We start from the raw sequence: 12332 nt of genomic DNA, 5'->3' as shown, positions 1-12332 counted from the left end.
TACATTTCTCTTTCAAACTCTCCTTCCTCCACATCCCACCCCCCCCCTTTTTACAACTACAGTAACTTCTGGTACAAAAGATAACAGCAATACAGTCATAAAGGCTACTGATCCATAAGTAGGGACGAAGGGCATGCTCTCTAAGAATTTTTCCAATAGAGGTGATAGATTCATATCTCTCTATGCAACAGTTCTTCTTGTACTATAAAAACATTGTCATTGGGCACCTGGGTGGCTCAGTCAGTTAAGTGTCTGCCTTCAGCTCTGGTCATGATCTCAGGGTCGGGGGATTGAGTCTGGCATTGGGCTCTCTGCTCAGTGAGGAGAAGGAGACAGTTTCTCCCTCTTCCTCTGCCCCTCCCCCTACTTGTCCCCTCTCTCTAATAAATAAAATCTTTAAAAAATAAATTAAAAAATGAAAACATCATCATAGTTCCCAAAGTCTTCTCTTCTACAAGAAAAACACCTCCAGTTCTAACCAAAAATTGAGCCAGACCCTTTAACCATCACATGGCTTTTATTGTGGCTCACAAAACAACTCAGGTCCGGATATTAACATTTCTTAGAGGCCTTTCTTAGTGGCATGGCATATTCACCTAGAGTATCAGCCCAGACTTCCTAAACACCTAGCCATTCATTTGTTCATGAATATTTACTCAAACCTACTAAATACCGGCCACTGCACTTAGCAGAGTGAATAGAACAATGAACAAAATCTATGTTGACAGCGCCTCTTCCACCAAAAGCCCTATTCCTAAAAGTTGGAATGCACTGGTAAACACTGAAAAACCTCAATTCAATTCATTCCAATAGCCTAACTCACTTCATGCTGAATACATCTGTGACTATAAGACACACACAGAGAATCTTTACTCAAGTTTCTAATACAAGGAAATCTACCTAACATGTGTAAATACTCCAGCACAGAGCGCCTGAGTGGCTCAGTCACTAAGCATCAGCCTGGGGCTCAGGTCATGATCCCAGGGTCCTGGGATGGATCCATGCACTAGACTCCCTGCTCCACAGGAAGCCTGCTTTTCCCTCTCCCATTCCCCGTGCTTGGGTTCCCTCTGTCGCTGTCCTCTGTCAAATAAAAAAATGAAATCTTAAAAAAAAAACAAATGAAACCCCCCACCTTTAAAATAAATTAATAAACACTCCAGCACAACAGGGCAAATCCAATGAGTAAAATCCTCAAATGTCCTCCAAACCAAGTGTTGAACAGTCCACAGAGAAATCTGAAAAAACATTTTTAGCAGATAATCTATTCTAGCGAAACTTATTCTAAACAAATTTTCTTTATTATGGAATCATGTACCCTTTTTTTGGGGGGGGGGCATTAAAATGTTCTCTGCCTCCTGAAATGATGAGTTGGGTGGAAAGCAGAAAGTACCTACATTTTGTTTTGGTTTTTAAACAGTCTTACCTGCCAAATAACAAGACAGCAATCAAACTTCTATACCAAATATCTGATGATATTTGTCATTTGCTGATTTAAAAGACTCAAGAAAATTTCTCTTCCCTAAAATGCATACCCTGAACACAGAGTAGGCAATTACTCCTCCAGAAAGCACACCTCCATAAGAGTTAAATCATTACATTTTGACTCAAGGAAAAGTTATGCTTTCCCATTCTTTTGCTATATTATTTACAAGAACATCGGTATCACAGTAAAAAAAGGATCTAAACACACAGGATTATAAATGTGCAAAAACTCTAATCAAAAAAGTGTATTTGCAAGAGTAACAATTGTAACTGATGATAGTTACATCAGTAACAGTAAAAGTAGCCAAATTCTTATCTAGGTTATTTTTACCTGGTATTAAATATCTCCCATACTGAAAAAGAAGGTTTATATTTATTAAGTTGGCTGAGGGGGTGGGGGTGGGCAATGAGGAAAAAATAACTTGCTAGTAATAATAACACTAACTTTGTCACTTAATTAAATTTCTCACTAGCATTAAGAAAACTGCAAATTTTACTTAGTTGAAAGTGAGACAAAGCTCCCATAGGACAACCATGTCTTCTCCACTCAGCCATATTCCCAACCAAAAAATACTTTGGTCTCTACCTTCTGACAAACTGCATGGTTCTATATAAGGAATAAAATGTAGGAAGGCAACAAAACATAACATAAACCAAAGGACTTTCAAGCCCAGCAGACTTAACTTCCCCAGACTGGCCCTTTGTGTGTGTGACCTTGGACAAGTCATTCAACTCTTTAAGCGTCACTAGATTCTAAACTCCAGAGAGCAAAGACCACTTCTGCCTTAGGTATTACTGTAGGCACACAGCGTTGAAATATCTATGTCTTCTTGTATAAAGTGGTGTTGTTAATACCTGTTTCACAGCGTTAAGAGGGTGATTAAGATATTATGTACGCAAAGCTCAGGCACAGTGCATGATCCTGGTAAATGTTCAAGTAAAGATCACAGTTAATGACATTAACTAGCAGCTATCAAATCGGTAAGCACTGTTGGAAGACCTTCAAATACTAATACACAAAATCTTAAGTAGTAAATGTATATTGCTCAACTGATAAAAATATTTTCGCGGAAAATCTACGAAGAGTTTCTAAACCAGTGGGAATCTAGTAACAGATGAGTCCTGAATTGTGGTAACCCAAGCTATTAAAAGACACTAACCAAACTCCCAAGTTTTTCTACTTCAAAAAACAGGCCATAAGCATCTTCCCCATTGGCTTCTCCCCTTCGGACTTCTCTGGCTATCAGGGAACCCCCTCCTCCGCGCTTAGGGGGAGGAGAGAGAAAACCTCCGAGGCGGGGGCCGGGGTTGGGGGAAAGCACGCATCCTTGCGCCACTCGCCCAGACCCACCTTGAGCAGGATGGATGGCGGCAGCTGGTTGATGTCTGGGGTTTCAGGGGGTGGATCCCTGTGACAGTCGCAGGGGTTTTCGGGGGGCTCCTGACAGTCCGCGTCGCCGCATTCATGCTGCTGCTGGGCGGGCGAGGGGGCGGTGCCCCCCGCTCGGGCCGCGTCCCCGCCGGCCTCTGTGGGGGCACCTTCGGAAGTGGGAGAGGAGGGCGGGGGGCAGAGCGGCTGCGGTGGCTGCTCGGAGCCCTGGCAGCAGCCGGCGTCGGGGGGCCGCGGCGGCGAGGCGCCTCCCCCCGCAGGCCCTCCGCCGCCGCCGCCGCCGCCGCCGCCGCATCCCCCACCGCCGCAGCGGGGCTGCTTACACGGGGTGCAGGCGGGAACCCCGGCCCCCTTCCGCTTACACACCATTTCTGGGGGCGTAGGGGGCTCGGCCGGCGGCGGCGGCCCCCGGAAGAGTTGCACGGCAGCTGGCGGCCCCAGGAAGCGCACGGGCCCCACGCTGGCCAAGAAGAGGCTCCGGCCCTGCTGCTCCCAGGCGGCGGCCGCGGCCAGCCCCAGCTCTTTGCAGCAGGAGGCAGGCGACGAGGCCGAGGCGGCGGCAGCTGCGGCGGCGGCGGCCGAGGATAGCAGGAAGCGGCGGGCGGCGGCAGCACAGTCCTCGGCAGCCAGGGCCGCGTAGCGCCGCGCCAGGTGCTGCGAGGAGGCGGCCGCGGCGTAGGCCCAGTCCCGCGGCGGCGGCGAGAGCGGCGGCTCCTCCTCTGGGCCGGCGGGGGCGGGCGCGCCGGGGCTGTGCACGATGAAGCAGAGCATGCAGGGCCCGCGGAAGAAGCAGTCCCGGCTCCCGGGCGCCGCCGGCTGGGGGGGCGCCTTGGCCGGGGTCCGGCGGGGCAGCCTGAGGAGAGGGCGGCGGCGGCGGCACCAGCTGCAACAGCGAGGCCTCTTCTGGCTCGGGCGGTTACGCGGCTCCTTCGAGAGAAGGTGGCCCATATAGAAGGCCCCGAGGAGGGGGACCGGGACGGGGAAGTAGGGAAGCCCGGAGAGGCGAGCTCCGGCAGCGGGACAGGCCTCTCGCTGGCTCGGCCTCGGGCCCGCGGCGGGGTCGCCCGCCCTGCGCACACACACGCACACACGGGCACACACGCGACGGTGGGGGGGTGGGCGTCCGCTGCGGGCCGCCCGGGAGCCCGATGGGGGCTACATGCTTTGCCCCGGGAAGCCGGGAGAACGATGGGCGCGAGCTTTGGGGACGCGACGGAGAGAGCGAGCCTGCCGGCTAGGCAACCAGTCCAAGCCTGACCCGCCGACTCAGTCAGTGCGGCGGCGGGGGGGGAACGCGGGGTCCCGCTCGGACCATTTTAACTGCGGCTCCGCCGGCGGCGCGCGCGCCCGCGACACAGCTCGGAGCCGCAGGAGCGCGCGGCCCGCTCGGGGAGGGGGCGGAGCTGGCTGCGGCGACGCGCTTGGGGCGGGGACGCGGGCGCCCGGCGGCTCACCGGGGACGGCGGCTAGGCAGGGACTGCTGGGAAGAAGCGGGCCAGCGAGCGCGCGGGGCTCGCGGTGAGAGGCGCACGCCCCTCCCTCCCTCGCCCAAGGTTCCGCGGAGGCCGCTGGGCCCACGCCTCTTTTCTGGGACGGGAGGAGACGCTTCCGAGCCAGCTGTGTGACATCCGTTTGCACAGCCGCGCTGACGTCTGTAGGTGTAAGTTCAACAACTGCCATTGGCCGGGAGCCGCTGCGATCTTCCCCTCACCCCTACCCCCAGTCTCGGAGACCGAAGCCACGGAGGAGCCGTAAAGGGTTCCGCCGGAAGGCCGCTTTGGGTCCCCGGTGCTGCCTCTCCGGTGCAGCACCAGATGTGTGTGGCCTTTGGGTGGTGTGACCCTGCGTTCTCACGTGAGGAGCTAATGAGTGGTGCCGCATCGTTGTGTATTCCACGTGTTTTTATACTTGTTGCTTGCGGCCGACTGCTGACTTTATAACTTTATTTCAAAGTGAAGCATATATCAAGTCACCTATGCACGCCGAAAAGATAAAACGGCTTCTCAGCCGACTGAGTCATCCAGCAACCAGGCTGCAAGATGACTATCATCTGCACTCTCGGAGTCCCATCTCTCCATCCATCCTACACCTGAAAAATGATTGCGCACTGCCTACTGTATGATAAACAGTTCTAGGCGGACTTTGGTGACCCAGATGAGAAAGAGGAAATAGGCTTCGCAGACAACCCTTTAGAAGACTTGACCATCGTGAGACCAAAGAAACAGAGCAATGATTAGAGCGGTACCTGGTATTGCGAGACAAATGGAAAGAGGCTTATTAGATGATGGGAATGCATCAGAATAAAAGAGGAGGTAAGGATGGGAATGCATCAGAATAAAAGAGGAGGTAAGGATGGGAATGCATCAGAATAAAAGAGGAGGTAAGGAGATGAAAAGGGATAATACAACAAGACCCCTGAGATGGTGGAATGGCAGAGTATCTTAGGAGGGATACCGTCTTCACTGAGCAGGAGGGATAAGGGAAAGATAAAGAATGGACACAGATATGAAAGTGAAAAAGTTCCTTTTACCGGGTCTCTATTTTACTTTAAGTGGAGCTTGGTTACCTGCTAGAGTGGAAGGAAAGTGGCAGTATTTTAAAAAGCTGCTAGGAATAACTTGAGAGAAATGAGGAAGCAGTATGTCAAGATTCAAGGTCCTTCAGCTTAGAGATGATTGTTTGAGCCTGTGTGACTTTTCCCACCTCTGTGGCCAGCCTCCCCCTCCCTGCCTTTGCCCAAACATACCACCAAACCTTTGCTAATAATGGCCTCTTTGTCAAGAATGACTTTTATTGGGACACCTGGGTGGCTCAGTTGGTTAAGCAGCTGCCTTCGGCTCAGGTCAGGATCCCAGGGCCCTGGGTTCAAGTCCTACATCCAGCTCCTTGCTCACAGGGAGCCTGCTTCTCTCTCTGCCCCTGCCTGCCACTGCCTGCCACTCTGCCTGCTTGTGCTCTCTCTCTCTGAGAAATAAATAAAATCTTTAAGGAAAAAAAAAAGTGACTTTTATATTAGGCCTGTCAGCATTCAGGGATCTCTGTTTCTAAGCTTGATCATAGCGCAGTGGAATTCCAAGAAACCTAGAGGCAAAGATGTGTCAAAGGGCTTTACATATTTGTTACTATCAAATACAGTAGTACCCAAACTACATTTCTACAAATATTACGCACATAGTTCTGGTCCCTCTGGGACTGTGTAGGAATCTTCTCGGGCTGCAGAGCTCCAATACTTAGGTGAAGAGGTTGGTAGCGACAGGAGTTGCCTGAGGCCTTTGCCATCTCTACCAAGCTGCACTTTGAGCAAATGTAGAGGCTGTACTAAATCTTATTGCTTCATGTCAAAATTGTGGACCCATTTGTTTCATATTAGTTAAATATACACTAATACCTAGGATTTCCACTTACAGATATTTACTGGAGAAATAGAAAAGAATGTATCTACAAAAAGACTTGCACATAAATACTCATAGTAACTTTATTCACAATCACCAAAACCTATAAACAGCCCAGATGTCCATCAATAAATAAGCTGGTACACTGATTTGATGGAATATTACTCAGCAATTAAAAAGAAAGAAAAGTTTAAAACATGGATAAATGCCAAAAACTTAGGCTGTATCAGACTCTGGAGTTGGGGCCCTAGAATCTCTACCTGATTTTAACAAGTTCCCCATGTGATTACTACACAGCTGGGCACCACGCAGACCTATCAGAATTATACATATAATCTAACTCTAACTTCTTGCTTTCAGAATATGAAGTATGTAACAGACTTTTGAAATGGTTTTTGAAATTGACAGCACTAGTTCTCCCAATTCCAGAGCTGTTCAGTCATAAACGGGTGGCTGTTTTTGAGCACAGCATGTAGCAGAGAATCTTGTGTATTTTAGTAATGATTAAGCTACTGCTGTAGTCACCAGAGCTATGATGAGTTTTAGAACAAATTACCCTAAGTAATAACCCTGATAAATATTCTAAATATTCAGGAAACCAAGTTATGAGTAAGAGTTATAAGTAGCAATTTAGAGACAATTATAGTGCTTGATGGTTTTTTTTAGTTGGAAAAAGAAAAGCAGCTCCTGAACAACGAGAAGCTGGCCTGGAACTATTAGCTGGGCCTTGGTGTTAACGGGCATTCTCAGCTAGGTCTGAGTGCTCTTTTGAACATCAACAATCTCACAAAACATCAACATCAGTCATGGCTACTCTGTAACCATAAGAGACCAGCCAAAAATAAGACCTTTCTGTAATCACGTCTGGGCAAAGCAAATACAAGAACATTCCCCATACCACAAGAATGACCAAGCATTCAGGCTAGTATACATGACTTCTGTTTTTTAACCATTATAACTTAGCCTTGCTCTGTTTTCCTATCTTCTAGAAAACAATTATTAAAATACTCAATCATAGAATTACCTGCTTCCTGACAGCATCCAATTCAGAGCAAAGCCTTGAACTTTCCTAGAATCACCTAGCACAAGTCTGATCCTTTAATAAGTCTTATACCTTTTTTTACTGAGACTCCACAGTTCCTCTTGGTGTGCTGTGTCCTTGTAAAAAGCCAATAACCCCAACTTGGTTTGACTGTGCGTGCGTTCCTGCTGGCCTTTTGGCTGAAGGTCATTAATATTTGTTATTATCAGAGGTCACCACCCTACCTAAAATTACTCCTTCCTGATGTATATACCCTGAACTTACATAGTTATATGTCATTTTTATTTCATTAAAACTGAATTATTCCCTCCTTTATTCTTTACTCTTATCCTTTTTCTATTTTCTTTATACCTCATTATCACGTGTTTATTTTGACTTATGTAAACTCCAAGAAGACAGTGACTTTGTTCAGTTTTTAGGAACCATAATCTGGTAACTGTATAAAAGATGAACTAGAGAAGGAAAAGGCTCTTAGCAGGAAGACTAGTTAAGATTGTTCAAAGGGTCAATGGAGAGAACGTAAAAACATGATAAGGCAATTATCGTAAGGAGAATGAAGTAGGGGTAGGATTCAGGATTATTTCTTATGCAGAGTTTTCAGGAATTCATAATGTATGAATGAGGTAGAGAAGAGGGGATGATGGGTAGGGAGGAAATGAAGAACACCGAAATAATGACTTATTTATTCAAATGGGGTTTTTTTTTTCCAATGTGTAGCTAGTTGTGAAAAGGTGAGTTCTACAATATAAAATATTTTCATATTTCAATAAAATTCAAACTTAGGGTTGACTTGTGTTATGACATAGGTTCACACTGAAAGCCAGTATATAAATTTAAAATGTTGAAAGACAGTTTAAAGAAAAGCCTCTTCTTTCTTTGCTGACATAGAATATACTTACTTTGAAATTCACATTTGTCTTTAAGAAGACACTTCAGTAGAAAAGGTTTTAATGCTTCCACTTGGGTAATGATGGTTGTTATAAACAGTTAAAACATTCTATAGCACCGGTGAAATAAGAACACAAATAACAAGCCACTGATCCCATTGATTGTGGTAGGTGCAACAGATGGCCTAGAAGAACACTCTAGGAGCAGAAGACATTGTCTTCTGCGTGGAAAAAGCATGCAGCTCCCCAAGTGTTCAATAAATTCAATTCCTTACTGGATTGTGGTTTTGAAATACTCAAAACCAAAATGAATACACAAACCCGCTTTTGAAATACTTTAAAGCCAAATATAATAGAGAAAACAAGCTTTTAGAGAACTCCCTTCAGGAGGACAATCTGTACTCTTGCATAGTTTGTTTCAGATACAGTATAAAAGTTCACCTGGTGCAGGGGAGCCTGGCTGGCTTAATGGCTAGAGCATGTGACTCTTGATATCAGGGTCATAAATCAAAGTCCCACAATGGGCATAGAGCTTATTATTAAAAAAAAAAAAAAAAAAAAAGTTCAGCTGCTGCCTGCACTGTTCTTCCCTCAGCTCATCTCATGACTGATTGATGCTCCTCTTCCGGGTCTCAGCCCAGATATCACCTGTCACAAGAGCTCTGCCCTGGTGGTTCTGTCACAGTGCGCTTTTCACTTCCCTCTCAGCAGCTCCCACATTCGCTGTGTTGGAGAATTGGTTGGCTGTTGCCTACAACAGAATTAAGCCCTACTCTCAAACTGAGCTCTCTCCCGAATCACTAGCACCTCTACTCAGTAATCAGTTGCATTTTAAAGAGAGATTATCTTGGGTAGACATGATGTTATCAGGTGAGCTCTTTAAAAGAAGATCGAGAAGTTGGAGAGAGTCAAATCAGCAGCACATGCTTTACTGTTGGCCTTGAAGAACCAAACTCCCACATTGCGGAGAGAATGATGTGGCTGGTGGTCCCTAGGAACTAAGTAGCCCTAGTGAATGGGCAGCAAGAAGGCCAGTCCTCCAACCTATAGAGTTCTAAATTATGTCAGCAAATACATCAACTCCGAAGATGATCCCGAGATGCAGAAGGGAGCTCAGGCCCGCAGACATCTTGATTTCAGCCTTGTAAGAACCTGAGCAGATAATCCAGTTGACCCCTTGCCAGAACTTCTGATATATGTAATTATGAAATAGTAAATAAGCGTTGTTTTAAATACTACATGTGTGATCATTTGTTGTTGTGGGGATAGGAAATATACTTAGCCAGGAAACACAGCCCTGTGGAAACAAAGACTTAATGTCGCTTATCAGGAGAAAGCAAAACAATCAATTATTCATACCACTCTAAAGATTAATTCAAGGTCAAGAAAGGAGACCATCAGGACTTAATGGAGAGAATTCATTGTTCTCCCACTTTTATGTAAATGAATGGGATAATTGAGGCAAAGCTGGGGGGTTAGTTTTCTTTCTTTTGCTTAGGACTCACATGTTTATCTTCTACTTAAATGAAATTAATACAACACAAAGATGTTCTTCCATTTATAATCTCTCAGTTCTGTGTCCAGCTGTACCCTCCATTGTAATTGATGTTTTTCTCTTTTTCAACTGCTAAAACAGGGACTTTAGATAAAAGAATTGAGTTACATGTGTCTCCCTAATAAATTTTATGTTTTTCCTCCAAAGTTTAAAAACATTTGGGTTTCTTACTATATAATTTTAAAATACATACTTGCTCACAATAAACAAAGAATGGCCAGATAATTAAAATTCCTTTCCAGGGTGGTAAAGAGTCCATCTTGATTTCCGCACAGATCATGATCTCGGTTGTGAGATCCAGCCCCATGTCTGGATCTGCGCTGGGTGTGGAGCCTGCTTAGGATTCTCTCTCTCCCACTCCCACGGCCCCTCAGCCCGCTAAAAAAATTACTTCTAGTAACTCACAAAGAGCAAGCCACAATTGTACGTATTGACGATTTGTGGCATCAGTACAGTAATCAACGAATGTCAGTGCTCTAGCTTTGTTTGCCTCACTCCCAGGTCTAATAACTTGTCACAGTTGCCCCTTTCTAGCTAGTTCTCTAGATAAAATGGGTTTTCTCTCCCATTCATAACCAGGATCCACAAATTGAAGGGATTACAAAAACATTTCAAGGGGCGCCTGGTTGGCTGAGTAAGTTAAGCCTCTGTCTGCGGCTCAGGCCATGATCTCCATGTCCTGAGATCGACCCCCACATCTTCTGGGCTCCCTGCTTAGTGGGGAGTCTGCTTCTCCCTCTGTCCTTCCCCCAACTCGTTCTCTCTCTCTCCCTATCATGTGAAGAAATAAAATCTTTAAAAAAAAAAAAAAAAAAAAGAAAGAAAGGAAAAAAGCCTTTCAAATTACATGTGTAATGCCTCCTGGCATGGGTAGGGGGCAGAGGAAGAGTGGCAGGAGGAGAGATTCAGGAATAAATCCCACCTCTCCTCTGATCCTCTGATACTGTTGGCTTTATCAATCCTTGGATCAGGGGACTTTTTGTCTTATGCTGCCTCCCCAGCCAAGTGATGAAGCATTGTTCTTTGCTACTCCTCAGAGATCGGTTAATACTCCCTGGGTATAGAAAGGTGAAAAGGGGGCGCCTGGGTGTCTCAGTGGATTAAAGTCTCTGCCTTAGGCCCAGGTCATGATCCTGGAGTCCTGGGATCGAGCCCTGCATAGAGCCCTGCATGGAGCCCCAAATCAGGCTCTCTGCTCAGCAGGGAACCTGCTTCCCGCCCCCCTCCCCCAATCCCCCACCCCTGCCCCATCTGCCTTTCTAACTGCTTGTAATCTGCCTGTCAAATAAATAAATAAAATCTTTAAAAAAAAAAAAAAAAAGGTGCAAAAGTACTTTTTTAAAGTTATTTTTCCTCTGTAAAAATAGAAAGTTAGAGTCATACCCAAGTGTGAAAAGAATGGAAGAAATGATTTGGGAATCAGTACATAAATTCCCTCAACTTTCTGAAAGGACATTTTATCAATATATCGCCTTTATTATCTTCCGAAGCTGTCAATTTCCATTCTGTTTTATTTTATTTTTAATTACAAACTACATTTGTTTTATCATTTTAAATTTAGCTCATTGTGTGTTTCTGTCCAGTTATGCTTATAGTATATAATGATGTAAATGCATCAGCCCAGTTTGGGGTCCATTATTTTCTACTAACTACATGTTAAGATCCAAGTACAGGGATTAAAAGTTACACTGTCTTGGGGCGCCTGGGTGACTCAGTGGGTTAAAGCCTCTGCCTTCGGCTCAGGTCATGATCCCAGGGTCCTGAGATCAAGCCCTGCATCAGGCTCTCTGCTCAGCGGGGAGCCTGCTTCCCTTCCTCTCTGCCTGCTTGTGATCTCTGTCTGTCAAATAAATAAAAGATCTTTAAAAAAAAAAAAAAGAAAGTTATACTGTCTTTACTCTAATTGTTAAAGCAAACATAAACCTCTTCTTTAAATTTGGTTGGTCACTAACACTTATTATTGAATCCCCTCTCTTACCCCATCTGAAAAACGGGAATACATAAAATACGGATGTCAGGGTCTTTTCTCCCCTCCAAGGAACTGATTCCCAGAGCTTGAGAACCACTGTTCTAAGAAGCATATTGTCCCCTGTGACTTCTTTTCCTTTCCCCACTGCCTCATACATTACTTTCAATCTTATTTTAGGAGAATGTGTATGTGTGCGTGCCTATGTATGTTTCTGTGTATTGGAGAGTCAGGGCTTCTTTCCAGTTCCTATTGTTTTGCCAATGATTTTCCCTTACAAATCAATATATTTCCTCAAGAGTTCAAGCCCAATGTTGGGTGTAGAGATTACTGAAATAAAAGTTCTTCTGTGTTTGTAACATCCCAAAACAGTAATGAATTAGGTCTAGGTTGAGTAATTTGAATCTTCTTTTTAAAGATTTTATTTATTGGGGCACCTGGGTGGCTCAGTGGGTTAAATCTCCGCCTTGGGCTCAGGTCATGGTCTCAGCGTCCTGGGATCAAGTCCCAAATCGGGCTTTCTCCTTGGTGGGGAGCCTGCTTCCCCTTCTCTCTCTGCCTGCCTCTCTGCCTACTTGTGATCTCTCTCTGTCAAATAAATAAATAAAATCTTTT

At 45.6% G+C, this 12332-nt stretch overlaps 1 protein-coding gene across 2 annotated transcripts in view; it reads right to left on the bottom strand.

Annotated features, from left to right (window-relative positions):
- The window catches only part of FBXL17 (F-box and leucine rich repeat protein 17), a 506779-nt gene extending 502882 nt beyond the window's left edge, over nt 1-3897 (bottom strand). For both annotated transcript variants that reach the window (XM_044264392.1, XM_044264400.1), the window contains exon 1: nt 2837-3897. In XM_044264392.1, coding sequence (XP_044120327.1) covers nt 2837-3823 — 987 coding nt within the window. In that variant the 5' untranslated portion in view covers nt 3824-3897. The remainder of the gene's footprint in view (nt 1-2836) is intronic.
- Between the last annotated feature and the right edge of the window lie 8435 nt (nt 3898-12332).

Source organism: Neovison vison, chromosome 1 (genome assembly GCF_020171115.1).
Source record: "Neovison vison isolate M4711 chromosome 1, ASM_NN_V1, whole genome shotgun sequence".
Lineage (NCBI taxonomy): Eukaryota > Metazoa > Chordata > Mammalia > Carnivora > Mustelidae > Neogale > Neogale vison.
This window is presented reverse-complemented; position numbering and strand designations above follow the sequence as displayed.